The following is a 22,066-nucleotide window of genomic DNA, read 5'->3' on the forward strand; positions in this document are numbered from 1 at the left end:
CGAACATCAAATTTTAGTTTCGTGAAGTTCGACCGCGAATTTCCACAAAATTTTGCAAATCTGGCGATTCCGCAAACAGCCATAGACTTCTATGGGCAAGCAAATTTTAAAATCTATAGGGACTATTTCTGGCCACCAAAGTGATGGAAAAGTTGTTTCAAGAAGCTTAAAACCTGGACGGGGGCATGCCGGAGGGGAATCCATGGCAAAAGTCCCACCAAAAAATTACGTAGTTGACACAGAGTCGCGTTTTAATCTCTAATGGGCAGAAATCACGGCACATTCCTAAATTTGTGGAATTAAGTGCTTAAAAAAGTTCAGCATGTGTACACGGCGATAAGGTAGTATAAGGGTTATGCCTGTTCACACTGACAGATGAAACGCTGCGTTTAACCATAGTAGTGAGGATACAACGTGCAAGCTTTAAGCAGTCTGGGCACAGCAATAAATATCCGTTTCATAATGTGATAAACAGAATGTAATGTAATGTATACATACCGGTTGTGGCAAGCTCCTCGGCTGCACAATGGTGGGTGATAGGGGTGCGTGGCCTTGCCTTCCTCTGAGGACAAAACTGCACAAAAACTAGAGCAGTATGTCATCTCCTATGGCAGAGTTTCAGGCTCTAGAAATAAGTCTCAGAGCGACACAGCTATTTAACTAAGCTATCTAAGAAAACCTTATTGAACCAATCCATCTTTAGGTTAGGAAAACACAAAGTAACAATCACCAAAGCTGGACTTTATTCTATAAAAAAAAATCATGGAACAACCAGGTAACCAGCAGTGACCCATAGCAACCAGTAAGATAACTGACATCTATAAACAGAGGTGTCTGGCAAAAATAAAACTTGTTAAAAGCGAAATGGATGCCAGCTGGGTATACCCAAACAGTTGTTATGTACACAATGACTATGTTTCATAGATAGACCTCCACTTCCTCAGGCCAGTAATGTTCCTCTTAGCTGATTTTGCACATTACAGTTTTCATCAACACAGCACAGTTGTCTTGCAATTTTAAGCAGTTGCCCTTTACATCATTTAAGAAAACCAAAAGTATATCCATGTCTATCAAAATATGAACTCTATAGCTGCTACTAGTGATATGACTCATGTGGTACTGCTGTCCTCCACTCTCTATATTCTGGTATACCATCTGCAAAGTTATATATGACTATCCTGTGGTGGAAATTCCAAATACGCCTGAGGCACTACTACTGTTAAAGGATAACTGAGATGACATGTGACATGATGATATAGATATGGGTATGTACAGTGCCTAGCACACAAATAACTATGCTGTGTTCCTTTTTTTCTTTCTCTTTCTGAAAGAGGTAAATATCAGGTATGTAAGTGACTGCATCAGTCCTGACTCAGACAGGAAGTGACTACAGTGTGACCCTCACTGATAAGAAATTCCAATAATAAAACACTTTCCTAGCAGAAAATGGCTTCTGAGAGCAGGAAAGAGATTAAAAGGGTCAATAGTTCATAGATTTTAGCTCTAGCATACTTCAAAAAAAGTGTAATTGAGCAAAAACAGTTAAAACTTAAAAAGTAGATTTAAACAAAAAATAACACTGTGGAATATCTTAAAAAGTCATTTTTAGGAGAAGGATGATAGATACAATCGTTTATTTCATTAATTTATTTTGGCCTCGGGTGTTCTTTAAGAAGTTCCACAGGAGGTCGTATGATCAGTCACACTCTTGAATGCTGTGAGCTATTTATAAAGAGTCAGAAGAATGGAAGATAGTCCTTGGTCTTTAATGGGTTCATCGTACTGGTCTACCAGTGGGTGCGCTCGTTCACTTCTGGGTTTGATTCTCAGTCAGGAATAGGAGTATTATTGTGATATGTTCAGAGGTTCCACTGGGAGGAAGGGGGGTGGGGGTGGGGAGAGTTCTGGGGTTAAAGTAAAAAGAAGAAAAATGAGTGGGTTACAGGAATGTGTCAAGTTAGTCTATTGATACTTAGTTACATTCCATTGTAACCTTTGTGTTGATATGATTTGTTTTCGATTTGTGTTAATTTCTAAGTTATCTTTGTGTATTATTTACTGCATTATGTGATATTCTTCAGACTTATACAACAGTGCCAACATGTATTTTGTGACATGAGTGTTAATAAAACTTTTGAAATAAAAAAAAAAACTATTGTTCTCGATATTTGGGGTACCTTAGGGGGCTCCAATCAGCAGTTTGTTGCATGTAGCGTATCATGTGAGCCTCACAGAAATGATGTATACAGTTGGCTACATGACTTCCAAGCTCCCTGACTAACACATTTCTTACATCTAGAGGGAGATAGGCTATTAATGACACGCCTCAGGGCTACCAGACATGATACTTATCCAAACCACTTATAAAGATGACTGTAATATCATACACAGTAAGACCTACAAGCAGTTGCAGTGTAACTCCTTCACCATCATTGTCTACACAGCTGTAGCTAGTGTCTTTTGTGGAATGTCAAGTTTGTTCTTCTTGCCAGCACACCTCATTTCTTCTTCCTTATATCCTCTTTCCATCACTGCACAGATGTAGGTGAACAGACTCTGAAAATAACAAAGCAGGAATTATGTAAAATAGCACTTACAGGTGATTAAAAAGTAGAAAGTAAGGAAAACACGCGGGGAAACACCAATCCAAAAACAGTGTAAACAAACAGCATAACCAGGGAAGATCTGAAACCTTCTGGCCTGGGGGAAACCACAAACTAGAGGCCCGTTTTTTATGGCAGCCGAAGCCAAAATGACATCCAGGCCCAGATTTACATCACAGGAGCCTATAGGCACAGATGTCTTGGCACCTAAGACTTTGCCCTCCATGAACCTACAAACCTCCGCCCAACCGCACCGCAAGTGTGCTGACTGGCCCAGCTGTCACTTCTACCTACTTCCCTTGCCTGTCATAGGTAATTGCAGATGTCCCTTAGCATTAGGTTGCCAGAAGTACCCTCAGTATTAAGCAGCTAGAGGAGCCCCCAAGAAGCAAGGGGAACTTCAGCATTAAGTAGCTAGAGGTGCCCCTGACTGAAGGGAGATCTGACCAGTGGAATGCCGAGACCCAGGTGAGTAACCTCATTTACGCTCTGCTCGGGACTCTGCATAGGGAAGGAGGGAGAGAGGTTCTCAGGGAGGGGAGTGAGCCGTCTTTCCATCATCAGGCGCCTGTAGGCACGTGCCTACAGTGCCTTATGGTAAATCCGGCCCTGATGACATCACAAGTGCCCCAGAAGCTATATGCCAGTAGTCACGTGGGAAATACAGCAAGGACACTCGAGGGACAACGTGACAGGTAAAGTATAAATGCACTAAAAAAAAAAAAAAAAAAAAAAGTATAAATGCACTGGCACAAGGGGGCACATAATATATTTTGAGTTACAATGGCCGGGGTTTCCATCACATTCATAGTTCGTGATTATCGCACTTGATTGACCACATCGGCCCGAGATTTCCCAGCATCTCAGATTGATACATTCAACCAATTTCCACCTGAAATCAGTCAAATCTTTGATTGGGCATGCTTATGCCGGCAGATTTTCATCTGATTCGATAATAATTATCAAAATGGTTGGTGGATCGGTTGTCAAGTTGAGAGATGTATGGCCACTTTAATTCCCCAAGGCTCATCCCCCCCACACGGGTTTATGTCTTCCTCTTCTCCACCACAATCCCTTCAAATATGCCCCTCTTCCATTTCTGATGACCTCCACCCCTCTACCTTTACCAGACCACCATCCCCCTCAGTCATGCAACACATCTTTACTAACCTCCCTCCTGGCACCGTCCGTGATCTCTGCTGTGCTAATTCCTGAAGTTACTGCACCACTCCTCCCATCACTGTTCCCCCCCCCCCCCCCCCCCCCCAACATCCATGCCTTGCTTACCTGCTTTTTAATGGTGGTCAGTGGCATCACTATAGTATGACACACTATAGGCCACATACATTCTTGGTACTGACTGGGGGAAAAGTCAATATGTTTTGATTATAGTGAAATAATCTGTCAGCATAAATTGATGCATGTATGGCCAACTTTAGATTAGGGTTACTAATAACAAAATTGTGTGAATAAAGTGTGATGGGGGGGCAAAGTAGAGAGTGACAGAGGAGAGAAAATGGGAGAGGCAGAAAGGGGAGAAAAGCTGAAAGAGAGGAAAGAAGATATTTGCCTCACACGGATTGCACTTAATTAGCTTTCCTGTATGACAAGAAGGTTTAGACAGCCAGCACTAGGAGAAGGGGGAAACAAAGGTGAATGGGGAAAGAGGAGGAGTGGAGAGAGACTGAGAATAGCCTGAGAAGGAGCAGAGAGCTTATCTGCATTGCAGCCACATCACACAGAGGCTACTTGCCTGTAATATGACTCCTTTCCCTGCCAATCTCTCACACAAGTGAGCCCATCTGGAGTCTTGAGACTGTCTGCCAACAGCCCTCCTAGAGTCTAGGGACAGTCTGCAAGCATCCCTTCTGGAGTCTAGAGACTGTCAAAAATGTTTCAACCTAGACAATACCTTATGTAGCTGTGCACATGCAGTCATTTTAACAATGGTGAGAGACCAGACAGATTTTTTTCCCAAAGACCCTACAGGCAAGTCTCTGCTCTGCATCATGCTGTGTATATTTACCAGCTTGCCACCCTCTAATTGCTTTGTAATTGGGTGTTTATTTTCCTTAGCCAGTCTAGTGGTTCACATTGCCTTGTACAAAAAACATGAATGCACCAGGCAGTGTACCAACCCTAAATCATTAAATGAGAGGCAGCTTGGGGGGAAATCTCCCCCTTCCCTCCTGGCCAGTTCTCCCCCTGAGCATAACAAGTATTACAAAAATGTACAGAAAAACCCCAATGTTTTAAAATCCAGGGCAAAATAAAGTTTACAAATCATTCTTTACCAGGGACATGACAGTAATTTCTATGCTAACTAAATAAAGCCTTTTATACATGTTTGATGGATTGTAGGTGAGGTTGCCATTCAGGGCTGTCTTGGCTAATAATCTAGCATGTGAACATGTCTTTGGGGCAGAGCCAAGATGTCAGCGTGAGCAGTTGTGCGTTGAGGATCTGCTACTCAAATTCAGGCCCACACTTGATTAGGTGCATCTGATCACCTTACCTACCTTACCTCTTGGAAGGCATTTAACCACTGAGGTGTCTCAGGAATCTGTAGGCAAAGCGACACCATCATGCGTCTCACCATCGTCCTTTCTCTATAGCAACAGTGTATGTCACTTGGCTACGGCTAAGTGGCATATCTGTATGCACTCATCCCCACAACTGTCACCCTAACTAATGGATCCAGACAGAGGACAGTAGCTGTGCATGTATACATGCAGTAAATCAATATAGAATTTAAAATATTTTAAGGTAGGAAAAAGTTATTGTGAGTGCAAATCCGAATGTAAGTTAAACCATCAATGGAGAAAATCCAGACAGTTTCCATGGCCAACGGCACACCTACTTATATGATCGACAAACAGAAACATCCGCCTCCTTTTTAAAGCATGCCTGAACTTGAACAAAAAAGTAGATTTTTACTTACCTAGGGCTTCTTCCAGCACCCTGTAGTCTTTGAGGCCCCTCAGTATCTCTGGGTCCCCTCCATTGTGCCGCTGTCCTGCTCAGAAAAACCTACAACCCAGCTTGGTTGTGGACTGCTGCACATGCACAGTTCCATCCACATGCATCTATCAGTCGTTCTGTTGCTGGGAGAATTCTGCGCATGTGCAGTACAATTCTTCCAAGGATGCACAAATGCGTGGTTGATAGTGGCACACAGATTCGATCACGAATGCACAGTAGTCCATTACCAAGCCAGGTCAGAGTTTTTTTCTGAGGAGGACAGCGGCACAATGGAGGGGACCCCAAAGACACTGAGAATACGGGGGGTTTGAAAGAGCCACAGGTTAGTAAAAGTCCTTTTTTTTTCCAGATTCGGTGTGCTTTAAAGAGAGTCGTAATCCCCCAAAAATACCTTTTTACTGGCCAGTCCTCTTCAGCAATAAGATCATAGCTGATACGCCGCATTCCCGCAGCAGAACGTGGTATTTATACCCCCAAAATCCTGGTGCAAAATTCCACAAGTTTTTTGCTGCCCGGGGGAGGCAGAGCTTAGCACTGTAGCTCTGCCTCCAGTCCAGTCAATCTCTGCTGATCTCCCCCTCTTCCCTCCCCTCTCGGTGAAAGAAGACTGAGAGGGGTGGGGAGAGGCAGAGATTGACTGGAGCAGAGGCAGAGCTACTGCACAAAGCTCTGCCTCGTCCAAGAAGCAGAGAATTTTGCCCTGGGGATTTCGAGGGTATCAATACATCATTCTGCCACAGGAATAAGGCGTATCAGCTATGATCTTACTGCTGAAGAGAACTGGACAGTAAAATGAGGTATTTTGTTTGGCTTCAGACTCTCTTTAAAGAGAACCTGAAATGAGAGGAATGCAGAGTCTGCCATCTTCATTCACTTATAAGCAATGCCAGTTGCCTGGCTGTTATACTAAGCTTTTGGCTTTAGTTGTTTTTGAGTCACACACCTGAATGAGACCAGAGTCAAAGCCTCTGATCTGATCTGCAATACCAGAGGCAGCGCAACAGCACAGAAGTGAGGCGATTGTTCATTAGAGAACAAAGACAGATGATAGTGGATAGTCTACTGGTTAAAGGGAACTGAGCACATTCTCTTTCACTGGAAGCTCTCCTGGCATAGAAGCTGCCATGTTCCCCCCTCCCCTTCTCACATTTCTTATTTACAGAAGTCAGAGATGCTATCTTGACACATTGACACACACAATGTCTTTGAAGAAACAGTCCTAATTACCCACCCCCTTTGTTGATGAAAAGGCATTGTTTACCTCTTGGTAATTAGCTCAATAAAACAATTAGGTTCCTGAAAGCTCTGCAGATGGGACGGACGGGCAGGCCTGCTGAAACAGGCTAATAAAACTACTTTGAATGTAAAATACAAGGTAAAATGAAAGTTTATTTTAATAATGAAACAGATTGTCGGCATGCATTTTTCATGTGCAATAGAAATGTCCTGAGTGATAAAAAAAGGTGCTCGGTTCACTTTAAGGGCTATGCCTTTGACCAGGGCCGGATTTGTGGAAAGGCCTCCAAGGCCGGTTCCTAGGGCGCCAAAGTTCAAAGGGCGCATTGCAAACTGTCAGCATCCTGTATCCACATCCTGTATCCACGCACGCCGCCAATTGCTGATCCAAGTCATCCAACTGCCTGTGGTGACTTCAGTGTCGCGGGCGGCAACAACGGATATACCTCCTCCATTCGGCTTCTCCCCTTCAGTTCCTGCCTGTCAGCTCGCCGATGGAGTATGGGGGATTCTGGGGAACTCAGAGTCATAGACAGTGTGCAGCGCGATTTGGCTGGTGGTGCTGCTCACACTTGGATGACTCGGGGGCGCGGCTGCTGGAAGCTCATGGTACCGAGCACTCCAGGAATTCCAGGATGGAGGAGGACAAGAATGGGGGAGGATAGACGGGAGGGAACTGCACGGCAGAGGAGATCGTCAGACAAGGAGAGGCTCTCCCCCGGGACTGTGTCGGCTCCATGCAGATAATCAGGTTGCGTGAGTGACAGCTGGGGGAGGGGACAATGGGTAGACTGCAAGACTCAGCATGCATTGAGAGAAAAGTGCCAGCATAGCATTCACCTAAATCACTGCAAGTCAGGTACAGGCTATGCTGACATTTGTCATGCATTACAAACTGGCTATTCTGGCACTTCTAGTTCCTCACAGTGGAGGACATACAGGCTATACTTGTACTTGTAGTTCATCACATAAAGGCTATATTGGCTCTTGTAGTGCAACTTGCATTTTAAGTGCCAGTATATCATGTGTGTGGTGCACTACAAGTGCCAGTATATCCTGTGTGTGATGCACTACAAGTGTCAGTATATCCTGTGTGTGATGCACTACAAGTGTCAGTATATCCTGTGTGTGATGCACTACAAGTGCCAGTATATCCTGTGTGTGATGCACTACCATTGCCTGCATAGCTTGTATGTGATGCACTACATGTCAGCACAGCCTGTGTGTGAGGCACTACAAGTACCAGTATAACCTGTGTGATGCACTGCAAGTGCCAGCATAGCCTGTGTTTGAGGCACTACAAATGCCAGCTTAGCTGGTAGATGTGGTGATTCATTACTGGCTCTGGTCTACTTTAGGTATGGTGAGCAGACATCCCACTTTGCCCGGGACATATCCTGGATTTAGGCAATGTCCTGGTTTTGCCGCTGGATATCCTGGCTGCGGGACTCTGGGCAGTTTCCAACCACCCAAATTCAGAAGATGTATGGCGGCTTCTACTGTCCCCCAAAATGTGTAGGCAGATGACAGGGTGCTACAACTAACACATACAGGACTGTGCTCCAACTGTCAGGCCAAACCACTTCCTCCCTCTTGGTAGCGTCAGGGAGGAAGAAGCGACAGTCGCATGATGAAGTGCACACCTGCACTCTGTCCTACAGTTCTTTGCCTACAGGTGGGAAGTTGTGGTGCCACATGGCTGTGTGACGTCACAAATAGGAGAAACTATCCACTGCTAGGCATCTGTGATGGCGGCAGATTTGACTCCAAATCACAGCAGGTTCTTGATTTATTTCTCTGGCCACTTTGTTAGGTATGTCTTGCTAGTACTGAATTTGACACCTTTTTGCCTTCAGAACTTCCTTATTCCTCATGGCATTTCTCTGAAATTTTGATCCACATTAATTGACATGATAGCATCACACAGAGTTATGATCTGTATGTACTGTACATCCATCATGCAAATCTCTAATTCCACCACATCAAGGGGGAAACACTGCTTTTTTATGTGTTTGGGGAACATTGTCAAACTATCTTTAGGGCTCGTTCACACTAGAGGCGGTTTTTGGATTTTTTTTAAGCACAGGATATTTGTACAAATCACCATAAAAGCGCTTACACAATGCTTTCCAATGAGAGCGTTCTCATTGGGGCATTCCATTTGCTTTCCTCTGACTAGTGCTGCATGGACCATTTTCAGGGCGATTTGCCCCGAATGGAAGGTATAGGAAAAACGCAAAATGATCACAAAATCGCTTTGTGCAGCGATTGCGTTCACATTTTTAAGACTAAATACATTGCATTTATTATTTTCCGGATCAAAGAGTTTACTTCCTGACTTGCATTAGGGAGTGAATTAAAAAACCGCTCTGGAAAACTGCTTACAAAAACGCCCAGCGCACAGAAATCACCGGGAATCTGAAAAAAATGCATCAAAAAGCGCCCAACCTGAACGGACAGGCTATCGGAACAGAATGGGATCGAGGCCTCAGGGTCTCTTTTTCCTGTGTTTTGGCTTACATTGCAGTTAACACTGCCTGCATCATGGCCACACCTATTTTTCGCCAGGACTACCTCACTCTGAATCCTCCCCCTCCCCCCACCAAATCGCCTAATCTTTTGTTTGAAAAAAGAAAAACGTTAGGATGCTGTTGGTCAGGGGCGGCTGGTGATAGTGGGCCTAGGGCGGTAAAAAGTACAAATCCGGCCCTGCCTTTGACATGGGAGACCAGGGTCTGAATACTGGCTAGGGTCTGTACCTATTCAGTAAGGAGACCAAGACAAGCCTCTTGGCCTATTATTGCAATTGGCACAAAATATTGGACTAAGGAATCAGCCGTTTTAGTCCTGCAAAATGCGTCGCTACAAGTGCCATTAAAAGCTTTTTTCAGATTACCTAATTGTGTCATCCTTGAGGTAAGCCACCTTCCCCCTTTTTTTCTTCAATTTTATTGATTTTAAACAATTGTATGTACTCTGGGTGCCTCTCCCCCCTTTGCATTGTATACCTCCTCACCAGGAGGGTAGGGCTCCAACTTGGACCACCATGCATTTCCCATCAGCTATATTTTGCTCAAGTTGACCAAGACCCATAGAAAGCCTTGGGTACCAGAGAGGAGATGGATTTCTCCACATGCCTATATGATTGGTTACCCTGAAAAGCAACTTTATTTCGTGAGTATCCACTTTACATCTTTAAATTACCAACCCAGCATAAATACTACACTATTTGGGCTCCCTTTGTCTCTCAGTATTTTTCAAAGGTGATCCACATCCTATCTCTCACGTTCATTATTTTATATGATCAAGTGCCCCAGTATCACTTGTAAAATCTGTAAAGGACCTGGAAATAATTCTTACAACATTGGCAGCCCAAACTTATATAATTACATAAAGGATAGTTGGAGAACTCACTTGTTAACACGGTAATGTGCGTGGCCTTAATAAGTTAATAGACGATGCTACCCTGTGCTGGTAACAGTAACTTTACCGCACGATCCCTGCTCACTACAACTTTACCGGAGTTTACTGCATCAGGCCCCATGTATGTACCCCAATTTCGCCTTAAATGCTTGTCTGTGGAACTATTGCGCATGGGAGGGGAGAGGAGGCGCTGTAATGGTCACATAGACTGTTGCTAAGCGACCAAAGCACACAGAGCAGTGGAAATTTCCAGAAGCCCCGCGCAGCCTGTCAGATACTACAGAACAGGTGCAGAGGGGCAGAGGTAGAAGGGTGTAGCCAGAGGGAACTGGCTGAAACTAGCCAGAGCGCGCCAGAGAGAGAAGGAGAGCGGAACTTAGCAAAAAGTCGGGAGGCGGCGGAGAGAGTGGAGAGGAGGCCACAACGAGAGCGTCCTCAGCAGTCACCCCAGAGTCTAAGAGGGGATCCGGCGGCCACACAGCAACCTGAGCAGAGAGACAGCGGCAACCAGGCCAGACAGTGACCGGAGACCAGAGACAGTGTACACAGAGCCAATCTGAGCTAGCCCGGGCAAAAAGGAAATCCGGCAGTCAGATGAGTATGGGTATACACACTAAGTTACAGTGTGTGTCCAGTTAGCAGCCAGTGTCCAGCGGAGGCTTGCTGAGATAGAAATATTGCAACCCAGAACCCAGAGAGGCCAGGCCTGTTCATGTTGCTGTTACTAGAGACTGTCTGTGTGCAAAGGCCTTGAATATACTGAGACACTGTGTTGATGATACAGTTGTTGCTGCCATCTAAAGTGAAGGAATCTGCTTCTGACTAAGGGAAGTGTATTGAGTGTAAAGCTCCTGTTACAAGAGACATTATCAGCCTCCATTAAGTACCCCGCTGAGCTGACACAGCCACTACTTGCTTTAGGCCTGATTCAGAGACAGTGTGCCTGTTAAGTCCGTTTCAAGTCAAGAGTTGAAGTTCATATGTTCTTCTGTGCTATGTTCTGAAGTGTTACAAAGAGAATGATACAAGAAGTGAACCAAAGTGTTATTTATGCATAAGTACACGGTTTTAAAGAAACTGGAAATTACTAAGGCCGTGATTGTAAAGAGAACCTTTCAGTATTAAAAGATGATAAGTGAAAAAGGAGGTGTTGCATTGCGTCTTGTGATACTAAAAGTGTGCTATAGTAAGAAGTGAACTGACATCTGACCAAGATACAGAGTTAACTTACTTGGAGTACAAGTTTTGCATCAATTCTAAATTAGAGCTTATTCAGCCTAAAAGTCAAAGTGCAGTAAAAGAGAGTTATATTGTGGGAGCTTGATTCTGGTGGTATAACTGGGTGCATTGGTCACTTTATCTTTTATTTTGTTTACTTTTATTTTTCTAACCCTTTTGTTTATTTGATTTCTATTTTATTTTGTTTGTTATTTTGGGAGGCCCTATCCAGAGAGCTGTGTTAAGTGTAAAGTGGGGTTGTGGTAGATTATCAAAGGTAAAGAGTCTAAAAGATCTTTGAGCAAGGTGAACATCCTTTAGGCATCAACCAAAGAACTGTGCAACTGTACAGTACCATCTTAAGAACTGTCACGAGTTCCCCCAAGCAGTGGCGTAGCTACAAACCTCTGGGCCCCGATGCGGAATCTGGATGTGGGCCCCCCCCTCCGGCAACAACAGCCCCCCCTCCCCCGGCAACACCCGACGGACGCACACACATATCAAAATCCCTATAGCCAGCTATAGGTCCCCCCAGTATAGGTAGCCAGGCATAGGTAAGCCAGCATAGTTGCCCCCGGTATAGGTGAGATAGGCAGGCGCCGCCGGTATAAGTTAGATAGATAGGTGCCCCCAGTACAGGTTAGCTAGGTGGGTGCCTCTAATATAGGTAGCCAGAATAGTTGCCCCCAGCGTAGGTTAGATAGGTAGGTGCCCCCAGTATAGGTTAGTTAGGTAGGTGCCTCCAATATAGGTAGCCAGTTTAGTTGCCACCTGTATAGGCTAGCTAGGTGCCCCCAATACAGGTTAGATAAGTAAGTGCCCCCAGTATAGGTTAGATAGGTAGGTGCCCCCCAGTATAAATTAGATTAGGTCGGTGCCCCTCAGTATAGGTTAGATTAGGTAGGTGCCCCCCAGTATAGGTTAGATTAGGTAGCTGCCCCCCAGGATAGATTAGGTAGCTGCCCCCAGGATAGATTAGGTAGGTGCCCCCCAGTATAGGTTAGATTAGGTAGCTGCCCCCCAGGATAGATTAGGTAGCTTCCCCCCAGGATAGATTAGGTAGCTGCCCCCCAGGATTAGGTTAGATTGGGTAGCTGCCCCCCAGGATAGATTAGGTAGCTGCCCCCCAGGATAGATTAGGTAGCTGCCCCCAGGATAGATTAGGTAGGTGCCCCCCAGTATAGGTTAGATTAGGTAGGTGCCCCCCAGGATTAGGTTAGATTAGGTAGCTGCCCCCCAGGATAGATTAGGTAGCTGCCCCCCCAGGATAGATTAGGTAGCTGCCCCCCAGGATAGGGCAGGTAGGTAGGTGCCCCGTCCCCATAATGGAGGGGGGGGCCGCAGCCGCGGGGAGGGCAGCCCGACCTCTCCCCGGGGCTCCCCCCTCAGATGCAGAGTGAGCGGCTCACGGAAGCGCTGTAGGCAGAAGTCACCTCCGTCCCTGGTTCCAATCGCCGCTGATCTCCTCTCTGGCTGGCTCTGCATAGATGCTGTTACACACGCGGCTTCCTGTTTAGCCGGAAGCTGCGTGTGTAACAGCATCTATGCAGAGCCAGCCAGAGAGGAGATCAGCGGCGAGTGGAACGCAGGGAGGTGAGTTCTGCCTACAGCGCTTCCGTGAGCCACTCACTCTGCATCTGAGGGGGGGGGCCCCGGGGAGAGGAAGGGAGGGAGAGGTCGGGCTGCCCTCCCCGCGGCTGCAGCTCCCCCCTACCAGCGCGCACGGGCCGCATGGCCCTCCAAACGGAGATGGGCCCCCCGGGCCCCTCCCCCGCCTCCTCAGGAGCCGGGCCCGGTCGCCAAGGCGACCGCTGCGACCACGGGCCCTACGCCCTTGCCCCCAAGGTTTTGCTGAGCAATATAGCTTAGACTTGGTTGCAAGGGACTGAGAACTGTTTAGGAACTGAAATTGCTCAGTAGACCATCCCCTTTCCTCAGCCCACACCCCAACAGTGGTACTGTGATGTAAACATGCTGTAAAGTGATTGATTATTTTACAAGAAGACCATTGTAGCTCAATTTTCAAATATAATTTGTATGTAACTTAACCTTTTTATTCTGCAGCTTTTACCGGTGCACCGGCTGTGAAGAATTGGGAATTGTGTATTTTTACCTGTGATGTGCAAGGGAGTAGTGTTGGGCGAACATCTAGATGTTCGGGTTCGGGCCGAACAGGCCGAACATGGCCGCGATGTTCGGGTGTCCCGAACTTTCGTGCTTTGTAAAGCCTCCTTACATGCTACATACCCCAAATTTACAGGGTATGTGCACCTTGGGAGTGGGTACAAGAGGAAAAAAATATTTGAAAAAGAGCTTATAGTTTTTGAGAAGATCGATTGTACAGTGGTGGGTGAGCGGTGTACTACTATTCCCAGCAGCGACACAGAGCACAATGCTATACAGTGGTGGGTGAGCGGTGTACTACTGTTCCCAGCAGCGACACAGAGCACAATGCTATACAGTGGGGGGTGAGCGGTGTACTACTGTTCCCAGCAGCGACACAGAGCACAATGCTATACAGTGGTGGGTGAGCGGTGTACTACTATTCCCAGCAGCGACACAGAGCACAATGCTATACAGTGGGGGGTGAGCGGTGTACTACTGTTCCCAGCTGCGACACAGAGCACAATGCTATACAGTGGTGGGTGAGCGGTGTACTACTGTTCCCAGCAGAGACACAGAGTGGCAGTAAACACAATGCTATACAGTGGTGGGTGAGCGGTGTACACAGAGTGGCAGTAAACACAATGCTATATAGTGTGGGTGAGCGGTGTACTACTGTTCCCAGCAGCGACACAATGACTGGGGGGACCCTGGCTAGCCTGGCTGGAGAGAGAACTACCCTGCCTGCCTACCCAAAGCTAAACCCACAGCCAAATGGCGGAGAAATGACGTGGATCGGGTATTTATTTACCCGAACCACGTGACCCGTTCGGCCAATCAGAGCGCGTTCGGGTCCGAACCACGTGACCCGTTCGGCCAATCACAGCGCTAGCCGAACGTTCGGCCATGCGCTCTTAGTTCGGCCATATGGCCGAACGGTTTGGCCGAACACCATCAGGTGTTCGGTCGAACTCGAACATCACCCGAACAGGGTGATGTTCTGCAGAACCCGAACAGTGGCGAACACTGTTCGCCCAACACTACAAGGGAGTTGTATTGTGTTGTTAACTTACAGGTTGATTGAAGCTGACAGTGACCACCATTAAGTCGCAAATAAATCTTTGATCATTTCATCTGAGTTCGTGTCTGGTGGATTCCCCTCAGCCGGGGCCTGGTGCTAACGTTTAAATCGGGTTACAGCTGTACAACCAAAGAATGATCTACAGTACAGACTACCCTCTCATCTTTGCAGTTACTTAACCTCTTGCCGACCGCGTCACGCCGATGGGCGTAGCCGCAGCGGCAGCCCCAGGACCGCCTAACGCCAATTGACGTAAAGTCCTGGGGCTCTGTTTTGCAGGAGATCACGCGCAGGCTGCGCGCGCATCTCCTGCTTGGGGGGCGGAGCTCCGCCCCGCCTTCAGTCTCCGAGCGGCGTGATCGCCGTCTATTTACTCTGTGCAGCGCTGCGATCAGCAGCAGCGCTGCACTGGGGACAAGAGAGCGATCGGCTCTCATAGGCAGAAGCCTATGACAGCCGATCGCCGTAATTGGCGGGCTGTGGGGAGGGAGGGAGGGAAGGGATTTAAAGGAAGAGGTTTTTTTTTTAAAAAAAAGCTGCAACACAAATATTTATAAAAAAATAAATAAACATGGGGGGAGCGATCAGACCCCACCAACAGAGAGCTCTGTTGGTGGGGAGAAAAGGGGGGGGATCACTTGTTTGCTATGCTGTGCGGCCCTGCAGCTTGGCCTTAAAGCTGCAGTGGCCTTTTATACTAAAAATTGCCTGGTCACTAGGGGGGTTTAGCCCTGCAGTCCTCAAGAGGTTAATACCAGACTGCTGAATATCCACATGTGTACTTACCTTCCATCCATTCTCCAACTCTGGTGTCCAACTGTCTTTTAAAATGGGGTGAACAGCAGATATAAATTCGGATCCCACATACTGTAAAATACATGAAAATATTGATTGTTCTAATTCATGCAAATAGGAAATGGACACAAAAACAAGTTCATGCTTATTTGTAAAAGCCTTGCAAATTCCCCAGAGATCTCACCGCCCATGCAGAAAGAGGTTCTTCTCATTTAGGCTAGGTTCCCTCTTGAGCTGGACCTCTTAACAGCCTGTGGGAGCGGACAGTGTAGCACCCACTGATGGTTTGTTTGTGGTCTGGTAGGAGAGCCCGGGGCAGATGCATTTCCACCATCGGCTATATAGGAAACGCATCTGCTCTCTGGGAAAAAAAAAAATCACAGACTGCATAAGAGTGTGTATTACTTACCGCAATGTATCAGTTTCAGACTGACAAGTGTTTAGCAAATAAAATGGGATCCATCAACTGTTGAAAAAGTAAGTTTTCCGCTATTATGGAAACCATGCCTAAAGGCCCATACACACATCGGATTTCCGCGAACGACGGGTCGTTTGCACGCCCCGTCGTTCCGTCGTTCACCCGCTAAATCGGGCGTGTGTACAGACTGTCGTTCGCTTGATAAGGGTGAGTTTAAGTGATCCGCCCGGTCGATCGCTCAGACTCACCCTTATCAAGCGAATGACAGTCTGTACACACGCCGATTTAGCGGGTGAACGACGGAACGGCGGGGCGTGCAAACGACCCGTCGTTCGCGGAAATCCGACGTGTGTATGGGCCTTAAAAGTCATGAAAATGTGAAATATCTTACTACAAACATTGTAATGCTCTGGACATGCCTTTCAACAATACTAAGGGCGACACCCAGAAAGGCAATTAAGGAAAAGCCATAAACACAAAGATACATACTGGATTGCTCCCAGCTGGCCTGCCCAAAAAATTCACGGTCTCTAAATAATTGTCTTCAGTAAACAGTATTAGTTCTGCACATTTGAAAATACAGGTCAAGCCGAAGTGTAACAAGCTTCAGCCATGGTCCTTACTGTAATGTCCAAAAGTAGGGCATGAATTGCACTGTATAAAACGTGCCAGATACTCACATGAGGCCAGCCTACAACTCCACATAGGAACATTGGAAACCAGCACTGCATCAGCCTGCTGCAGAATCCATGCAAAAAAAACCAACACACACAATCACTGATTCCATGCACATGCTTTATCCTTATCAGCTATACTGAGGGCTGCTCCCGATAGGGAATTATTTTATCCTTGTGCTTTCTGAATATCTTACCACAGCGAGCAGTTATGGAAAATGTTATACCTGCATTTAAAATGTACCGGAGGCAGGGAAAAAAGTTGACTTTTACATAACTGGGGCTTCTTCCAGCACCCCCAAGTCTTTGAGGTTCCTCAGTGTTCTCGTTAGTTCTGCTGTCACCCCAATTTATTATCTCAGCTAACAACCTCCCACCCAATTTAGATGTTCTGTTTCACTTAAGGCATCTCAATGACATGTATTTATGCTTGAAAAAAATCTATGTTTTCCCTTTTGATGTTGCATGTATAAAGCTGTCTGTACTATCAGCCTGCAAGCAAACAGGATTTAAGCCCGATGAAGGTTGCAAGGCGAAAGCTTGCTTATTCTTATTCTTTTTAGTTAGCCAATAAATGGTTTCATCCTGATTTAAAACTCCTTCTTTTACTGATGGCTAACACAGTACAAAACCCTACTGCTACAATTTAAGCCTATGGCGCATGCATACAGCCTGATTCACAAAGCGGTGATAACTCAGTTATCACGCCTAAAAGACTTTAGGCGTGATAACCTTTGCACCACCTAGTTATCACCGATTTGTGCTGCTCTTCGCGCGAAGCTCCCGCCCGCAAAGTTTTGTGCGCGCAAAGTCCCATAGGGCTTAATGGACGCTGCGCGCGAAGCGGGGGCGCTGTGCGCGCACGTGCGCGGAAAATTCGCGCGAGTTTCTTCTTATCATGCCTAAACTTAGTTTAGGCGTGATAAAGGGCTTTTCACTGGCGTGCAAAGTGTTTGCACCGCTTTGTGAATCAGGCCCATTGTCTTGGCCATGCACCTTCTCAATTGCGCTCTCGTGGCCGGAGGCATTCAGCACACGCACAGTTTAAATACTTGTTACTGCACATGTGCAGAAAACTCCTGGCCACAGGAGTGTGATTGAGGCGGCGCATGGCTGAGACAGCGCATGCACTGTAGTGCGCCACCTGGCCAGATTGAGAGCTTTAATTTTAGTGACAGCAGAACAATTGTGGGGACCCAGAGGACTTCAAGTGGGACCTCAAAAACTAGGGGGGGGGGGGGGGGGAATATGAAGTAAAGTTCAACTTTTCGCCCCTTCACAGGTTTACTTTAAGGAGTAAGTAACTTTGCAATGGCTTGATTTTCTTCTTGTTTCACTCAATTTGTTTGAACCAATCAGGGATATATTGCCCCCAAAATTTTTAATCAATCAACCTTCCAATTAATTGTGGGCAGTTTATTAATTGAAAGGGTAGTCTAGCATGTTGGAAAATCTCTATCAAGCAGAGGGGAAAACGTGTGGTGGTGTGTTGATAGCTTCATAGCATTGTCCTGAATCAAGCAGTACAAAATACATAGGAGTTAGATTGATCTGTGCTTAAAGAGGAACTGTCACGAAATCTTAAAATGTAAAACACATACAAATAAGAAGTACGTTTCTTCCTGAGTAAAATGAGCCATAAATTACTTCTCTCCTATGTTGCTGGCAGTAGAAATCTGACATTACCGACAGGTTTTGGGCTAGTCCATCTCTCCATAGGGGATTCTCAGCATGGCCTTTATTCTTTATAAAGACACTCCCTGAAAAATATTTATACAAAGATGATGGCCAGCCTCCCTGCTCACCACACACTTTTTTGGCAGTTGGACGCAGCAACTGACATTCACTAAGAGCATTTTGAAAATAAAGAAATCCCTGTGAACCCCCCATGAGGAGATGGGCTAATCCAAAACCTGTCGTTTCTGTCAGATTTTTACTACCTACTGTAAGTGACAGCAGCATAGGAGAAAAGTGATTTTTATTTTACTCTGTTAGAAATGTACTTCTTAATTGTATACGTTTACATATATTTAAAATTTTAAGATTTTCGCGACAGAGGTAGAATTGATCACTACAAGCACATTTTTGCTATTATCAGCCGGTCTATGGCTTTGTATTTCATGCTTACTGTTTACAAGGGAGTGACTTCTGCCAAATTGTGAAACAAGGGGCCTGATGGTGCAAAGTGTTTGCACGCCTGTGAAAAGCCCTTTAACACGCCTAAACTCAGTTTAGTCGTGATAAAATGAAACTTGCGCGAAATTCCCACGCGCAATCGCGCGGTGCAGTGCATGCGATGCGCCCATTAAACCCTATGGGCGCTGCACGTGGAATTGCGCAATTGCGCACGCAAAACTTTGCGCACTGGACTTTGCGCACGATAACCAGCACAAAGCGGTGCTAACTCAGCGGTGCAAAGGTTATCACACCTAAAGTCTTTTAGGCGTGATAACTGAGTTATCACTGCTTTGTGAATCAGGCCCAAGGTATCCTGCTGCTCACACAAAATGTTGCCTGGCCAGTGGCCAGTTCACTGAATATGTTGCCTCTTTGCAAACATAGCCCTGGCCTACACTAGTGAAATTAGTGAGGCTTCACTCACAGGAGCTGTGTGGCCTTTGCACAAAGAGATCACTGTACAGTGCTTACCTGATAATATGTGGGAGGCGCATTGTATCTATAGTGACTTCTTCCAAGCTCCAGTGCTAATTCGTCTAGTCGAGCAGAATTATCAATGCGGGCAACAATCTTCTCCACAAATGACAGGACCCTTATAAGAAATTATATCATTAACGCAAACCTGAAGTGAAAATATACTTATGAGATAAGCAATTGTATCTGTAGGAATAATCCCAAATAGAACATTTCTGGAGTCTCGCATTCTTATTTTGGACTTAAAGTGGGATTAAACTCCCTACACTAAAACTGCAGTACTTACTCTTAGGTACATAAAAGAACATTTGAAAGCATGCAGATTGTAAGATTGTTTAGTGCTGAGAGCAGTAGAGAGCAGTAGAAGTTTGCTAATCGGCAAATGTAATTGTAAGGAGTCGGCAGGCTGCCGCCGACGGCCCTGCCGCTGACTCGCGGTTTATTGCGGTCCCTGCCGCTGACTCACATGGGTGCAGGGCGGCAGGCATGTCTCAGTGTGCGCTCCACCTATGTAAACAGTAGCCACGTGTCTCCCTGCATGTCAGCTGATTAGCTCCGATTGGTCAGGCCTTGTATTTGAACCTGGTGAGCACTCCAGTCTGTGCCGTGATAGCCTATGACAGCCGATCACGATGATTGGCTGGCAGGGGAGGGAGGGGGTTTAAATAAAAAAAAATAAGTAATAGTAAAATGTATTTAAAAAATAAACAAAAATATTTATCACTTGTGTGCTGAGTTGTGCGGCCCTGCAGTGAGGCCTTAAAGCTGCACTGGCCTAATTTCAGAAAAAAGGCCTGGTCACTAGGGGGTTTAACACCGCGGTCCTCAAGTGGTTAAAGTGTAGCTTTATGCTTCATACACACTTGAGATAAAAGTCTTTGGAAAAGGCAAGATCACAGACCAATCTTACCACCCTTCATGTAGTATAAGAGCCATACTCTACACAGTCTTTTCTATGGAGCTGAACTCCCCATCAGATAGAAATCTTTGCAGGATGCTGCACACACAGATGCCCGTACACACTCAAAAGTTCATTATCTGCAAAAGATCTGTTCCTGCAAAATATCCATTCCTGCAAAATGCATTCATAGTCTATGAGATCTGCAGATCATCATACACACTTGGTTTAACAGACAATCATCTGCAGATCAGATCCACCAGGATGGATTTTCAGATCTGCAGATGATTGCCAGATATGCAGATGAAGTCTGTTAAACAAGGTGTGTATGATGATCTGCAGATCTCATAGACTATGAATGAATATTTTGCAGGAACAGATCTTTTGCAGATAATGATCTTTTGAGTGTGTACGGGCATCTGTGTGTGCAGCATCCTGCAAAGATTTCTATCTGATGGGGAGTTCAGCTCCATAGAATAGACTGTGTAGAGTATGGCTCTCATACTACAGGAAGGGTGGTAAGATTGGTCTGTGATCTTTCATTTTCCAAAGACTTTTATCTCAAGTGTGTATGAAGCATTAGACATTTATAGACCTCAGATCTTGTGAGTTTTGGTCACAGACTCTTTGTGCTCATAAAAAAACTTGTCCATCATAGCATTAATGTTTACCGGCTGTCTCCAATTATTCCCAGATGCATTATTCTCAGAAATTCAAAGTGTGAAAACGGTTCTCACCATAAATAACAGGTGGTAGTGGCGGCTCCAGGATTTTTTTTTTTTTTTGGGGGGGGGGGGGAGTGCTACGCAGGTGCTGGACCAACTTCTGGGGTAGCTAATTTGACCAGAAAACACTTCAATCATGTGGCAGACTTGCCCAGAAAATACGCCTGCTAATAAATTAAAAAAAAACTTACTCACCTGCAGAAGACCTCCTGTCCAGGCCTCTGTCCGGCACTGAAACTCCCACGCTGAGAGCAGGGCTACGGGAAAATGGCGCCCGAAGCCCTGCACTGCACTGCAGACTCGAAGTCTCCAGAGCAGGGCTTCGGACGCCATTTTACCCTAGCCCTGCTCTGCCGCAGCCGAAGCTGCTGCTGCCGCCAGTGAACTGACGCGGCGTCTATTAGACGCCGAAAGTCAGTTCACGCTGGGGGGTGCTTTAGGGGTTCTTGGACAATTTTAGGGGGTGCTTCAGCACCCCAACGCACCCCCCTGGTGCCGCCACTGACAGGTGGCCAACAGTCTATATGAAATCAGATGACAGAGTGACTTCCTCCAACCAAGCTAAAAGGCACATAAGCGGGTTTGGCTGGAGAGAGAGGTTATAAAAGAGAGAGAGGTTATAAAGTGCATTTCTTTTTCTTGGACCACTTTGTTCCAGTACTTTTGGCGTTTGGGGCATCTCTCTAGATAGGATGAATAAACTGCCAGTTTGCAAGAGGCATTTCTGGCATTAGGCTGAGGGTCTGCACCTGGCGTGGTATAGTATATTAGGCGATTTGTATGCTCTGTGGAGTAAGTAGATCTTTGAGGGCCATTAAGGGAGAACTTATGAGAGTGTGCTAGTGCGTATATCCATTTATCATCCGATCTCTGCCCTGTATCACAGATTCAAGTCCTTTTAAGAGCTTCATCAGAGTTTCTCACAGAATCACTCAGAAGATACTCATATGTAAATAAAATCAAGACTTTAGCGAGGGAACACTTCGTTATCCTGTAAGCCAGTGTGACATTTTTAACCTCTACCAGTGTTTCTCAATTGGCGATTTAACTCATGACACAGTTATATATATATTTATATTTATATATATATATATATATATATATATATATATATATATCAACAAATATAAAATAAAAGGCTGCATAGGGTAAACCATACTCATGTTGCAGTGTTACATATGATTATGAATATTAATATTATAAGTATGCATTTCTATAGCAATGGCATCTTCTCTCTAGGCCTCCAGTACCTAGTCAT

The 22,066-nt window shown here is 45.7% G+C and overlaps 1 protein-coding gene across 5 annotated transcripts in view; it reads right to left on the bottom strand.

Moving 5' to 3' along the window:
• Positions 1-228: 228 nt before the first annotated feature.
• LOC137531723 (cytoglobin-1-like) overlaps positions 229-22,066 on the bottom strand; it is an 81,626-nt gene continuing 59,788 nt past the window's right edge. For 3 of the 5 annotated variants that reach the window (XM_068251682.1, XM_068251681.1, XM_068251680.1), the window contains 3 exons: positions 19,183-19,303; positions 15,433-15,513; positions 229-2,556 (listed from right to left, as the gene is read on the bottom strand). In XM_068251682.1, the coding sequence (XP_068107783.1) occupies positions 2,437-2,556; positions 15,433-15,513; positions 19,183-19,303 (322 nt within the window). In that variant the 3' untranslated portion in view covers positions 229-2,436. The remainder of the gene's footprint in view (positions 2,557-15,432; positions 15,514-19,182; positions 19,304-22,066) is intronic. The other 2 variants (XR_011023720.1, XM_068251683.1) reach the window with 2 other exon arrangements.

The sequence above is a fragment of the Hyperolius riggenbachi genome, chromosome 9 (genome assembly GCF_040937935.1).
Source record: "Hyperolius riggenbachi isolate aHypRig1 chromosome 9, aHypRig1.pri, whole genome shotgun sequence".
Lineage (NCBI taxonomy): Eukaryota > Metazoa > Chordata > Amphibia > Anura > Hyperoliidae > Hyperolius > Hyperolius riggenbachi.